The sequence below is a fragment of the Plutella xylostella genome, chromosome Z (genome assembly GCF_932276165.1).
Source record: "Plutella xylostella chromosome Z, ilPluXylo3.1, whole genome shotgun sequence".
NCBI classification, from domain to species: domain Eukaryota; kingdom Metazoa; phylum Arthropoda; class Insecta; order Lepidoptera; family Plutellidae; genus Plutella; species Plutella xylostella.
The window spans coordinates 5666615-5682001 of record NC_064012.1 but is presented as its reverse complement, the minus strand read 5'-3'; the positions used below and the strand labels follow the sequence as shown (position 1 = coordinate 5682001).

General features: G+C 36.6%; 1 protein-coding gene and 1 long non-coding RNA gene across 15 annotated transcripts in view; one reads left to right on the top strand and one right to left on the bottom strand.

Moving 5' to 3' along the window:
* Positions 1-10587: 10587 nt before the first annotated feature.
* LOC119694786 overlaps positions 10588-15387 on the bottom strand; it is a 97805-nt gene continuing 93005 nt past the window's right edge. The window contains exon 3 of the long non-coding RNA XR_007268158.1: positions 10588-11039. This is a non-coding gene — a long non-coding RNA (uncharacterized LOC119694786). The remainder of the gene's footprint in view (positions 11040-15387) is intronic.
* LOC105384109 (titin) overlaps positions 14178-15387 on the top strand; it is a 92743-nt gene continuing 91533 nt past the window's right edge. For all 14 annotated transcript variants that reach the window (XM_048632392.1, XM_048632403.1, XM_048632393.1 and 11 more), the window contains exon 1: positions 14178-14534. In XM_048632392.1, the coding sequence (XP_048488349.1) occupies positions 14414-14534 (121 nt within the window). In that variant the 5' untranslated portion in view covers positions 14178-14413. The remainder of the gene's footprint in view (positions 14535-15387) is intronic.

Sequence of the window (15387 nt, the reverse complement as noted above, 5' to 3'; positions counted from 1 at the left end):
GTGACACCTTGTCTTTTATCTCACAAGTAGCTACTAACCAGACATTGTGAAACAAGGCCTAAATATTCAAAGAACATTGCAAATATGTCATCAGCGCCATCTATGCATTGCATATTGAACCTCGCGCTCTACGTAAGACTGTTTACAAGAGCAGTGAAGGCTGAAGAATAGTCACTAGGCCCCATGCTGATTTTGCTTGTATCCTGAAGATGGTGTTACATGTAAACTTTTGAAAAGTTTAGTGCCAATTTCTCCATAGTCGGTTAGAGCATAACCAGGGAGTAGTGGTTGAATTCATCCCGAATCCGCGCTGTAGTGGAAATATGCAGATTGACGCAATATTTTTGCATCGCTGAAAATAATCAGATGATAGATACTTACCTACCTACTTACTTACTGGTATTTGTCTCGAACGGCCAGAAATTGGGTTTCCATTCCAACTATGACTCAGTATAATTAATTTTATAGTCTGTTTTAATTTCGCGTGGACAATTTCCTGAAAATTTAAACAATGATAAACAAGCTGTAGCTAGATTGGCATTGTACCTAAACTAAAAGGGGTGTCAAATAGGTACTTATAAATAATTGTTACAATTAAATATCCGTGATTAACATAGCATACATGTCATGCATAAATAGAGCGGTGGTAGCTCAGTCGGGTAAGCGCCCGCTTCTCATGCCAACGACCCGGGTTCTTATCCCGGAGCTGACCAATGAGTTCTTTGGGATTTAAGTGCAATGAATACCATTGCTCTTACGGTGAAGGAAAACATCGTGAGGAATTCATCATATAGATTCTAGATGTGTTATGAACTCTTACGAAATCAACATTTAGTACCTAATTTTATGTATAGTTTTCTTTATATGTACCTATTATAATTATAGTGACTTGGCAATGAGCACAATGCTTGCTGCCTGGAATTGCCATTGTGCAAATGTTACTGAAGAGATCTGTGATCGGATTATTTATCGGTTAATTTTATCATGATGGTCACTACCAACTACATACTCCAATACATTAATTAAGAATACTAATGTTTACGTAACACCTCCTAAAATGCTTTTTTTTGTTTCTTCTTGTGCTCATGGCCACTGTAATTATAATATAAAAAAAACTATAGATAAAATTACTAAATGTTGATTTATAACTAAGTATAAAATAGTTTGAATAGGACTTGGCTTCTATAATAACTTTTTACGATGGAACGACTACATCAAGAGACTTGGCATTTTTACATTTTAATGTTTTAAGTAAGATCAATAATTGTACTTTATATGTATTATTATACAACACTCTTGACAGTGAGTACCTAACTGACGCAATGCTGTTACTGACTGGATAACCTTTCACCTCGGTGACGAATCCTAGACAACTTGAAGTTGTCACCGACCAAAAATTAAAATACATACTTACCTATCGACTATAGAAATATAGGTCCTCCATATCGACTCTAGAAAGGCCGAAATTACCTACTCTGCGCAATTTTTTTCGACAATAACTTTAACACTTATATTCAATTTTTTCTTCGTTCAACAATACCTAATATACCTAACTATGAGAAAATTAACTCTCCCAAAAAAAATTCCTTTGTCCTTTTTGTTTTTCCAGCTTCGATAATACGAAGAAAATAGCCATAGCTTAAAACTAACGTTTTATGCAATGTATCATTAAAATGCAGATTTCACCATGTTTTATAAGCTGACCGGAGCGGCCGCTGAAACCTGACCGCTTCCAGTGGATGCTCTGGGTTATTATGGTCGTGGTCTTTTAATAACCCGTTGAGCATCGTATAATTGAGTGTGTCTACCTGAGAGCTGCCCACTCAAGTTCGGAAATAACGCGCGGACGCCGCAACCAGCGTTCTGGAATGCTGTTTACATTCATCATCAGCTCCTATGTTTGTTCAATTGTATTGTGTTTTAGAACTTTTATTCTGAAATTACGAACGTGTACCGCCAAGATTGGCTATGCTAGCCAGACAGGGATGCATAAACGAAGCCAGAGACTATCAGCATCGTAGTGTGGGACGCCCTCCGGCTAGATGGGGTGACGACTTGCAAAAGGTGGCTGGTTATGATTGGATGCGGAAAGCTAAAGATCGCATCCAGTGGCGTGCTTTGGGAGAGGCCTACATCCAGCAGTGGACTGCTATAGGCTAATGATGAGACCATCAGCAGTCCCCGTAGCCGCATCTATATGGATGACATCATCATCATCATTATTCAATAATTACATATGTATAGATCAATAAGTTTGGTGAAGTTGATGCATTTGTACGTTCCAGTAGTGGAATGACAACTCATGCAAAAGTTCAGCCTTTGGAACTTTGATAAACAATAAAGCATTGTTTATCAAAGCTTTCGACCTTTTCTTTTATAGGGCTTCTTGACTGTGAACTAAGTAGGTAGGTATACCTAATGCACAATATGCCGAATTGTTTATTGAAAGAGACTAACTATGACTTCAAATTTTATTGTGCAATGTTAGTTAACTGTTGTGCAATTATGTTGTAGATATAATATAATCCTGTAAATATACAAGCACAAGTGTCTGAAAATACTAGCTTTTCAGCAAAAACAAGTGTATAACCACCAGCATAAGTTGTTTAGGGCCACAATTATTCTTTGAAATTCCTCAATTTAATAAGGGTAAAAGTGCCTACATGTGTCCAGTTGCAACATTAGAGCATTGTCGAACTCTACAAATGCAAGTTATTTCTAAACTATTATTAGTGTATACATACCTTCGTAGTACCTTATTAATTTGTTAACGTAAATTTATCCCAGATATTCATTTATGGTTTAGCTTTATACTTACTCAAAAGATACCTACCGGGCGCTTCGCCGAATATTGGATAGTTTCTGTTGACTAGTCCATCCCATCAATAATAAAATTAATAAGTACTTACATATACAGGGTTATTGGTAAGTAGACCGGATCCTTTCAGGAGGGGATAGAGGAAGGCATTTCCAGTCGATTGAACCCAATAATGCATTATCCTAAACTTAACCATTTCTAAGATATTTAATATTTAAGGTTTTTTTAATTTTTTGCCAAAATTTTATGCATTTTAAAACCGAAAATAAAAAAAACTAGCCACATTTTAATATTTTTTTTGGTTGTTTTGCATAAGTAACACCTTAATAAACTAATTAAAATAATCAAATGTGCATTATTCGACTTAAATTAGACATAATAACTCAAAATAGTTAAACATTTTGAAAAAATATTCAAAACGCAAAAACAAATAAATTAAATTAAAAAAGATTTTCATATAAAAAAAATTTGTGCACTTCAGCTTAAAAACATGGTCAACTAATAAGCTTTCAAACAAGATAATTCAATACCAAATCGATTAAGGTATCACCAAGATATGGCCAAAACAACCAGAGAAAGCGGAGAAAACTGAGCAGGGGTTTCCATACTAAAGTTAACAGGACTGAAAACAATTGCACTTTTTACCGTTAAATTGGGCTAATTTTGTTAGTTTTCCTGTTGAATTTTGTCCGTCTGTGCTGGTTGTTTTGGCTATATCTTGGTGATACCTTAATCGATTTGGTATTGAATTATCTTGTTTGAAAGCTTATTAGTTGACCATGTTTTTAAGCTAAAGTGCACAAAAAAATGTTATATGAAAATCTTTTTTAATTAAATTTATTTGTTTTTGCGTTTTGAATATTTTTTCAAAATGTTTAACTATTTTGAGGTATTATGTTTAATTTAAGTCAAATAATGCACATTTGATTATTTTAATCAGTTTATTAAGGTGTTACTTATGCAAAACAACCAAAAAAAAGATTGAAATGTGGCTAGTTTTTTTTATTTTCGGTTTTAAGCATAAAATTTTGGCAAAAAATTAAAAAAACCTTAAATATTAAATATCTTAGAAATGGTTAAGTTTAGGATAATGCATTATTGGGTTCAATCGACTGGAAATGCCTTCCTCTATCCCCTCCTGAAAGGATCCGGTCTACTTACCAATAACCCTGTATAATGGTGAAATTTTGTATTTCGTATTTTATTTGCTGAAAATAAGTAGTTAGATTGAGAATATTGCGATGTCTCCAGTTGATGTACAGTCATGAGCATTAGCATACAATAAAATTTTAACAACCAATTTATGTTACTGACAGTTTCTTAATTTACCTGTAAGTATTATAGTTTGATAAGGTACCAAATGTACCCCGGTAAATGCTCAAGAATGTACTACGTCAAATAAATACCTAAACACCAACTTCCACTTGATTGAAAAGCAGAGCGAAAATTCGTCGTAGCGAAAAAGCTCCCTAGGGGCGAAAGTCGACGAGACGATGAAAATAGTGTTAGCTCAAAAATTATAGTCCTGGAAACCAGGGAACTGTAAATGGAAAGTTCGAAAGCTGAAACTTTGGCGATGGAATATTATTTAGACTGGGTAGATTGTAGACATACCTACTTCTATTTAATGCATTTAGTTTATTGCAAACGAGTTTGTGTAACGAGTGGATGCAAGAGTGGTAAGTATAGGACTTACCATGGAAGGAGGTAACTCAGCTGGTCAACTTTTGTTCTACGGCTTTTAGAGTTCCATAAAACAAAAATTCTACCTATACCTACATATAATTTTTATGATGTTCAGAATGGTCTCCCGATATCCAGCTGTTTCTCTAGATAATCAACTGCATTTTCCCGAACCCATAGATAAATAATCTACCTTGAACATAAAACAACTGAAAATTACGAATTGTGTGGTTCCGCGTAAACACGCATTTTGGCAAGTGTTAGAAAACAAGTCATAGTCGAAACTTTTAATGAGAGTATAAAACTAAACATAGACACTCCGCGGCTGAAGACCAACGCGACTGGATGGACGCCAAGGTTGAGGATGAAGTGGCTCATCGATGGACACCAGGAAGGTTACACTATACTGACGAAAAACGAACGAACGAGAGCTGTCGTGCAATCGGCATGTTTAATACAACGAGATAGAGTCTTGACTCGCGCAGGAGCGCTCCGGAACTTCGTTTTTCGTCTAACAGAGTGACCCCTCAGCTCGTGGTGTGACTCAGTGTCTATTGTCACTTGCCAGGGGACCACCCTGCGTGCATCTGCTAATATACACTCACGAGCAATGAAAAAGTACCAGTAGCAATATCACTAAATTAATCCTAAAGAAAAGACTAGCTTAACAGCGCCGCCGCCGTCTGCATTATTGAAGTTCATAGGGCATCAGAATATTAGAAACAAAAAACCGGCCAAGTGCGAGTCGGGCTCGCGCACAAAGGGTTCCGTAGCAGCAAAATTACAGTTAAATCAACCTATCTCAAAAACTATAAGAGATACTTTGATCAAATCAAAAATCGTTGAAAGAGTTAATTAGCATGCATCACCTCTATTTTTTTTAGAATTTTATACCCCGTAGTTATAAAAATAGAGGGGGGGGACATACTTTTTACGACTTTGAGAGCTGATATCTCAAAAACCGTTCACTTTAAGAAAAATGTTTTTTAGAAAACTTTATATCATTTTAAAAGACCTTTCCATTGATACCCCACACGGGTATGTACATCGAAAAAAAAAATTTCATCCCTCAGTTACATGTATGGGGGGCCCCACCCCCAATTCTTTTTTTTACTATTTAGTGTCATATTTTTGTAGCGGTTCATATAACACATATTCCCATCAAATTTCATCACTGTAGTACTTATAGTTTCCGAGTAAATCGGCTGTGACAGACGGACAGACGGACAGACGGACAGACGGACATGACGAAACTATAAGGGTTCCGTTTTTGCCATTTTGGCTACGGAACCCTAAAAACGAAAATATTTTAATCAAAATTCTAAATGAAATGTTGTAATAATTTGGGGTCATTTAGTCTCTACATTTAGTAAGTGCGACTTTCGCATTGCTTACGTGTGTATATAAATTTTTAGGAACAACCTGTATTACGTTACAATTAAGGGATTTGCCATTGATACGTTGTCGTTTGATAGAATCGCGACAATGTTTATCATGTTTTTATAGGAGGAACCATTTTATTGGTCTAAAGGCGGTTTTCCATTGGCGAGGCCAGACGAGAATCGAATTATAATTTGTATGGGAATGATAGATGCGCTAGAAGAAATTTATAATAAAAAGACAATTCAATCCTCTTCTGGCCTCTCTTTATGGGTTAACGGTGGTTTTTCGCCATGTTGAAAAACCTTTATTCAAGGAAATCATGCCACAAAAACTAGAAATACTTACGTAAGAGTTTAACGTACCGTATGACAGTCGATGACGGCCTGGTTTAAACTTTTTCTGGTGATATTCATATAAAGATAAATAAGATACCTATACCTACTTACTTACTCACCAGTACCGGACCGATATGTAAGTAATGCACATTTTAATACATAACTAATAGGCTACTTGACTCATATCAAATTCAGGACAATAAATGAGTATTTATTGCACTATTGAATTTACGAACCAAAATACCTACCTATATTGATTTCGGCTAATTAAACTCCAGTATGGTTGCATAAGGTATAAATGACGTTAAGTACCTACTTCAAAATGTACTATGCTATACTACGTATAGGTAAAAGTGGAAAGTGTTAAGCTTAACGAGTCCCAAATTATTTCTAATTGCCATAATTTATTTTATCTAGATATTCATTTTAAACGCTCTACACTGTAAGCCAGCACTCAGCACCAAAAGTTACCTAATTTTATGTGGGAATAAGCTCAAAGTAGCTCGAAATGAAGATTGGTTGATTGCCCATGTATGATATAGTTTCATGCCAGGGGGTCACTCTACACCGACGAACTTTTAATCAAAAGAGATAGAGCCGTTGATAGCTCAGCGCTCCGAAGCTTCTGAAAGACAGAACTCCTACGCTAACCACGAATCTGCTTTTAGCATTAAGTCCACCTGATTGTACATAATTACTTCTGTATACTGTTTATATTTCTGTAAAAGAATAAAATAATAATAATTACCTATCATGTTGTATTTACCGTGCCGATTGCGTGATAATAATAGAATAACAAGAACATACTAGTACTCGTTATTCTATCGCACGTCAATGGAGAGAGTAAACCCCAGTCTTCCCACCATCTATGCATGTGTCACCCTTACGTTTCATCTAATTAGCGGACACTACAGTTGCGTACATTAATTCTATTTTTAAGCCATTACTTTATAAAACATAACACCGTGATCAATTGGTAGTGATTGAGTTACAGCTCACGAGATAAATTCGGGGTGTTACTCAGATATGATTCATTGTCGAGTCACATTTTTGTTTCGCATCATCAAAGCTGATCATTATTGTCATTAAATCAATTAACATTAGAAGTACTAGTCACATCAAACACATTTTATTTCTTAATAGACATTGTAATCTAAAGTAGGACAAGTAGTTCGGCGTAGTCTTGTTCCTAAGAAGCTTATTTCAATAACTAGCTTTTCACGCAAATCTAAAGGCACACTTAGTTTGTTTTTTGCCAGAGAGACAAAACAGTTCAATAGCTAAAAAGCTGTAGGAAGCTTTTCTGTGAAATAAGGGGGTTAATGTTAGTAAGTAATTACCTACTAATGTCAAAACTTAAATTTGGAATATGAATACTTACCTATAATATTTACGCAGCCAACCATTTCGACAACAATATTTCGATTTACAGTGGCAAATAAAAAAAAAACCGGCCAAGTGCGAGTCGGGCTCGCGCACAAAGGGTTCCGTAGCAGCAAATATAATATTACAGTTAAATCAACCTATCTCAAAAACTATAAGAGATACTTTGATCAAACCAAAAATCGTTGAAAGAGTTAATTAGCATGCATCACCTCTATTTTTTTTAGAATTTTATACCCCGTAGTTATAAAAATAGAGGGGGGGGGACATACTTTTTACGACTTTGAGAGCTGATATCTCAAAAACCGAAAAATGTTTTTTAGAAAACTTTATATCATTTTAAAAGACCTTTCCATTGATACCCCACACGGGTATGTACATCGAAAAAAAAAATTTCATCCCTCAGTTACATGTATGGGGGGCCCCACCCCCAATTCTTTTTTTTACTATTTAGTGTCATATTTTTGTAGCGGTTCATACAACACATATTCCCATCAAATTTCATCACTGTAGTACTTATAGTTTCCGAGTAAATCGGCTGTGACAGACGGACAGACGGACAGACGGACATGACGAAACTATAAGGGTTCCGTTTTTGCCATTTTGGCTACGGAACCCTAAAAAACTGCTGAATCTGACGATTTTTATCCAATCAAATAAATACTTGACATGATATAATTATTATTAATGTAATTAAATGAGATTAACAAACACTAAAAAGCTGATTGTTGCTGGAAATGTCCTAATTATTAGAATGATGTCTAGTGTTATTTAATGTGAGTTTGTCACTTAGGGCAGATTTTTCAACAGCCAGATAAAAGTTATCTGGGGAATAATTCGGGTACTGTCGCGTCTGAATGTTTGTATTAGACAGTGACAGTAACAAAGTTTTAAACGTCAGACAACATTTATCTGACTATTGATAAATATACGCCCCCCAGACTATGGAGCATTTACTCTTCTGTCCTATGTGCCTGCCACCTGCACTCGGGAAGACTTACTCCAGGCCAACCAGAATGCTATCAAAGTTGCTTCTTTTTGGTCTGGACAAATTTAAAAATTCGCATGTTCACTGACACGTAAGAAGAAGAAGTACTTATTATGTTTTGAAGATGCAACTGGTAAAAATAAGAAACGTCGAGGACGCAACAGCATTTTAATACGATCATGTCATACGATATATTTAATCTGTGTGTCATAAGAAATCTTTAAGAAATGCAGTTTTTTAGAAACTTGGCAATGATACAGTCACTTCTACAGTCCAGTCAATGGCTATTTTTGAACAATGAATACATTTTTTGTCATTTGTTTTTCATTCATAGTCATAGGTATAATGTGTGTCAATTTATACTTTTCATTTAGGTACTGCAGAACTATAAAGTTAAAATTTTATTTAAGTACCATCCAAAGTAATATAATTATCTACTACTAGAAATTTTAATGTTTTATCGTATTACTGTATAGTTTTTTTTAATAAATCTCAAAAATCACGCACTTTTAAAAGTTATAAACACATACTAGAGTACTAATAGTCACAACTCACGAGTCTAAAAGTAAACTCATGGGCAATGGACAACATTTCATTTTCTTTACCCTATATTTTTATTAACTATTCGGAAAGGTTATAAAAAATTAGAGGACCCGTATTTTTTTATTTTGTATATACATGAATTTTTGCATGTTATTTTTAACTTTAAAGTTAATTATTTTAAAACCGGAAGTGACATCACATATTAGGCTCAATTTTTATTTTTGTCTATTGCCTTAGTCTCGAAAAAAAACATAAATGACACTGACAAGTGACATTTAAACTTTGTTTACATGCCAACCAACAAATGGGTCATTTTCAAATGACATTGATATTTCTGATGATACAAAGTAGGTACTTATCACGTAAATAAATAAGCAGATGCATTTTTTCAGCTATGTAGGCGGTGGCATGCTCTGGGACATATTAAATAGAGGCCATCTCTTAATAAGTACTAACCATTTTATATGATAAATTAAAAAAAATAGTCAGAAAGTGTCAGAACAGAATTTATGAAAATCACCCAAATAAACAACAACGACTCAATAAAACGTCAACGTCAATCAAAAATGAAAGTGACAGTTATTTTGTTTTTAAATCTATAGGCTTTGATCATCAAAATGGATCGCACCTCATGCATGACGTCATCAGCACTTTTTTACTATTTTATGATTTTCTCGAAAATGATACATCCAAAAAATACAAAAACATTTTTTTTGTGGCCTTGAGAGCTAAATCTCGAAATGGTTTTCGATTTATAGCAGCTTTAGTTTTTTGAAATGTTGTCCATTAAAAGTTTCCACTGAAAAAAGCACCAAATTACTCCTAAACGCAAAACGCTAGCTTAATGACGCTTTCTGTAACATTGAAGTACAGGGCATCAGGATATTAAAAACTAAAAACAATAATATTTTGTTAAAAAAAATATTTCTATATTTGTAAAAATTGGGGCGGTTTGTGAGTGGAACTGTTACTTTGCCCGTGAGTGTAGTAGTTGAGTGGAATCTTTTTTTGAAGATTACAAGTTAGGTCCCGTAGTGAAACTAGATCTGCAGTAAGTTCACTGATATAATTCCACACTATACAGGTGTTACTGGGCCATTGGGTATTTAATTTTGTAATTTTTAATTATACTTATGGATTAAAATAGACGGTCGAATGGCGTAGTGGTTAGTGGGCCTGACTGCTATGCCGAAGGTCCCGGGTTCGATTCCCGGCTGGGGCAGATATTTGTTTAAATACAGATATTTGTATTCAGGTCTTGGGTGTTGATATTTATATTTAATATTTATCTATCTATCTATGTATTTGTGTAGATATATTAGCTGTCCGATACCCATAACACAGGCTCCGCCTAGCTTGGGGTCGGATGGCCGTGTGTGAGATGTCCCCACATATTATTATATTATTATTATTATTATTAAAATGTAAATGAAACGATAAAAAACGATTTTTTTTTTATTTCATAATAGTAAGTACCTACTCACATATTTTTCACTCTTTTAAGGTAATTTCACCATTCGGCATATTATGCAAAGGACGCATCGCATTCAGTAGGTATTCTTTGAATAGAAATTCACACAAGTGCGTCCACTTCATCGACATTGCCGACACCGTTTCTCTAAGTATACATTTAAGAATATCCGTTTGGTCTGATATGTACGATTAGGTGGACGCTTACCTTTACAGGACTGTTTGTTAATGTCAGATTGCCAGTTAATCTTATGTCGTACGGATTTAGCCGGAGGGTTATTCTAGGTTGCGTGTAGCTGGACAAAACGAACGACCGAGAGCTTTACGTTCTATGCAACGAGAGTTGTGGTTAGCACAGCGCCGCTCCAAAAAAATGTTTTTCTTCACCGAGAGTGACCTCTACGCATACATGACGCATTCTTCATGACCGCACAACCTGAAACAACAACATTTACAGTTATTCATTAGGGATGTCGCTTTTACAATCTATCTTCATCCGTTTACGTGAAGTATTTTATTTTTCAAATCTCAACTAATATTATAAATGCGAAAGTAACTGCGTCTGTCTGTCTGTTACTCTTTCACGCCAAAACTACTGAACGGATTTGAATGAAATTTGGTATACATATGGTTTAGACCCTGAAAAAGAACAAAGGCTACTTTTTATCCCGGAATTCCCACGGGAACACTTTTTAAGGCGAAGCGAAGCTCGCGGGAACAGCTAGTAATAAATAATTACTTATTTTCGGCCTTTTAACGAAATGGTAATACACCAGTGTATTTAAAAATGCATACAGCTGGCAGTAGAGGCTGTAAGAAGTAGATATTACAAAATCATAGAAGGTACGGTGGCCTGCGCCTAAAAGTATACAGGCAGAGTTTTTAAAATTGCGATCTCAAGCTCACGTGCTGCTCAAGCACATCCACATAAACACCACTGCTACACACATCACACACAACACGTCCCAGGATTTATAACATGTGTAGGTGGTCCCTTCATCATCAGGGATCGCTATTTTAAAAACTCCGCCTGTATACTTTTAGGCGCAGGCCACCGTACCTATACCTAAGTAACTGCCACTCCAAATCAGAAGCCATTTGGCAACGGCGATCAAGCTCTTACAACTAGATTTATGCTAACAAAATACATTACGTTTGATCACACATACCCATTCAAGTGCCTGCATATTATAAATAGCTAAAGTTAAATTATGCCAAAGGTAGTGTATTTTATTTATACACAATGAGCTCTGGTTCGTAGGTACTTAATAAGTACCTACTCCTAAAAACATGCTGTGATAATAATATGGTAGAAAGATTTTTTTATTATAGGTACTTAATTAAAGTCTACGCAGTTATGGTGGTGCATCTACGAAAGAAAAAAATATTATCGAATTTTAGTTTTCAAAATTTACCGTCCTATTCAACTCTCTTAGCACTAGCACAAGCATGCTTATGTTAAACCGCTTCCTTCATTGGAAGGAGGCCCGAGCCCCAGCAGTGGAGACATGATGGGTTTTGATGATGATAGACCGAAAAAAGCAGGTGTAATCCGTCAAACAAATGAATGTCAAAGATGAAGACAAAAAAAAGTTTTATAAAAAATTTACAAGGTAGGTACCTATCTAGATTGTTTTTACATTATATTTTTATCACAAATTACATTGTGGGTATATTGACCTGGCTTCGGGTCGTTGTCGCCGTCAGCCAGTCGCAATCCACGGACGAACACGTTTCTCTTCAAAGGCTCTTCTTTGGATTATATGAGCAGCTTATGAGCAGTTACCACCACCTAATATTCTTCTTCTTCCTCAAGTGCCGTGTCGTAGCGTAGGTTGGTAATCATCCTGCTGATTTCCGTCTTGGAGGCCGTCCCACACCTAACATTACCAATCAGCAATCCTTAGCTACTTCTATTAATGCCCTTAACCCTTTGAACGTCTTACGATTACGGATATACCTTCAGTCAGTAGTTTTTATTTCAATTTATTTTCCTGAAAGAACAAAAAAAATTCTGTGCCGCTTTTGCGTGTATTTCTGAGCTACACATAAAAGCGAATGCATAATATAATAATGCTAATCAGCATCGTTTATTAATTTGTCGAAACTGTATTTTTTTATAGATCAGACTCATATTTTACTGATAACGTGATAACCGATGCCGCAAAAAGTTGGGAGATTACTATAATAATAAAGGCAGCTTACAATCTAGACCAGTGTCTACATACTACATAGTTGGCGAACGTCCCGTCGTCGGGGTTTTCAGAAAACTCTCGAAAGCGTTTAGCCAGCTTAAGATTTCGTTACACAGCTTAAAATTAAAAACCCGCAAATAATGGGACACAGTCGAGCAAAATGGTTTCGGTACTGTCAGGATCAAGGCCCCTAACGCGAAGTCAAAACGAAATAATATATTTTTAATCCGAAAATTTTAGCATAGCATTTACATCGCATCACCTGTCCCCTGTGCCCTTCCACCTGCACTCGGGAAGACTTACTCCAGGCCAACCAGAATGCTATCAAAGTTGCTTCTTTTTGGTCTGGACAAATATAGAAATTCGCATGTTCACTGACACGAAAGAAGAAGAAGATCCGAAAATCATTGTTAAAACCAGTTTTCGATAGGTACACTGGTGATGGAGGTGGCAATGGCAAGATGGCCATAGAAATTCAGTTATCAAACGTCAAGCAAAACCCCATCGAGTTGGATAGGTTAGATTCGTATTGGCGATTAGGTCTAAAAAAATAACTATAATGAGAATGCATGTTTTTCAGGCTAAGATTTGTTTAGTAAACCTATTATTAAGTTTTCAAGTGCTGACTAAATTCATTAAATACATGTTAAAGTTCAAAAAACGATGCAGCGAACTATTAAAACGATCTTCGGAAAGACGAGAAGAGATAATTTTGAAATATTATTCACTAGATCTATTATATAGATTATAGTGTATCCAGGATCTGGAGATAGCCAGATATATTTGTACAATGTAGGTACCTACACCACAGAATGGCAATATGAGATGGGAGATGGGAGTTTAATATCGCTTCTTTACCACGACTACGACCTACGAGTACAATTGAATCATTATAATTCTTATTAAAATTAAGCCAGACCGAAATTTCATCCAAATGAAATTAGATACATATTTTTTAATAATAATTTGTTTAATTTATGCGTCACACTTATAACTCCTGATTGTCAGTAAGCAAGTATATTTTTATGATCATCTTTATTTTGGTAAGTATACCTAAGTATACTTATAGTAGTTTTCTAAACACCTAAGTTTTATACTTAGCAGGGCAAGTCCCCACTTCAAAAATCGGCTGCTTGCGTTCCATGAGATGTTTACACAACAATATTAAATTTCAGATCCTTTATGTATCTCATATCTTGGTGCAATAAGTAGGTATTATTGTGAGAGTATGAGCGCATGTAAAATTGGCAACGGTATTGGCGGGAGGGAGTGAGCGGGACGGCGCGAGTGCGCTCGTCTCGAAATAACCCGCGTATTTCGGTCGCGGCTGTGCCCCCCCGGCCCCCGCGCCCCGCCAAGGCGCCGGCGCAGCGCACGCCGCGCGGGCTCACCACTATCCGCTAACTATTCGCAATCGACCGACGTCTTGGTTGCTGGACTTGGGTTATAATGACTTGACTTCTGCTAAATGAACCCGTGGACTAGTATAAGAATTTCGAAGTGGCGTTATTATTTAATTTTGGGAGCGCGCCGAAACGACCTCTGTTGAGATAGAGGACTTGCAGCGTCGAGTGAGAGTTTTTTTGTGTTCGTGCTGGAGGAGCAGCGGGCGGCGATGGAGAAGCAGTCGCGCTGGTCGGAGCAGCGCGTGGAGCAGCGCGTGGAGCAGCGCGAGCAGCGCACGCAGCAGCGCACGGAGCAGCACTTCACGCGCCAGCTGGTGACGCAGCAGCGGGGTGAGTACTCCGAGCGAGCTGCGAATGCATACAGGGCCCGGGCCGCCCGCCTCGGCGCGCGCCGCCGCCCGCGACTGTCTTTGGTTTCCTCCTGCGTAACTTTATTTGTGCATAGCGTTCCTTCTCGAGCGGCACAGTGAGGCTATTCCGAGCGATGCGTGGGCGCTCGCCGCCGCCGCCGCCCGCGCCCCCAGGAATGCTCCTCAGACATATTTATTTCACACTTGTTTTCCACATTTATCTTGAAAAACAACACCTCACTGTCTCGCTCCTGAATCTTTATCTTGTTGTTTCATTTTATATAACTGTATAAAACTTAGTGCATTCCCCTCAAAATAGCTTTGAAAGCACAAGGAATGCACTCTGGATTTTATGCAATCGTGAAATCATAAATTATGTCAAGTTGGTCGAGAGTCGCTCGACTCAACTTGGTTCTCCATAAGGCTGCTGCGCGAAATCACGTATCAAAACTTGTTTTCATATAAGGCTTAAATACTTGACCGTACTTGGATACTAAACAAATGTTGGTCCATATGTGGATTCTTCTTGTACTTACAAGAAAAAAAAGTAGGTCAAGATTTATAATTAAAATCGTACGGTGGTAGGAAAAACTTATTTATGTAATACAGTACACATGCTATATAAACATTCGATTTTCCCGTTAGGTTGTCGGACAACATTGATCAATATACTGAAAATTATTTCAGTAGGAAGGTATAAAACGAAGAACGTGCCAAGATGATCGTAGTGGCGGATCCAGCAGATCTATCGTCTCTTTACAACACCAACAATTCAGATTGCTTGTTTACCTGTCATCTGGCAAGAAAAATATGAAATCATGTGACGAAGTACT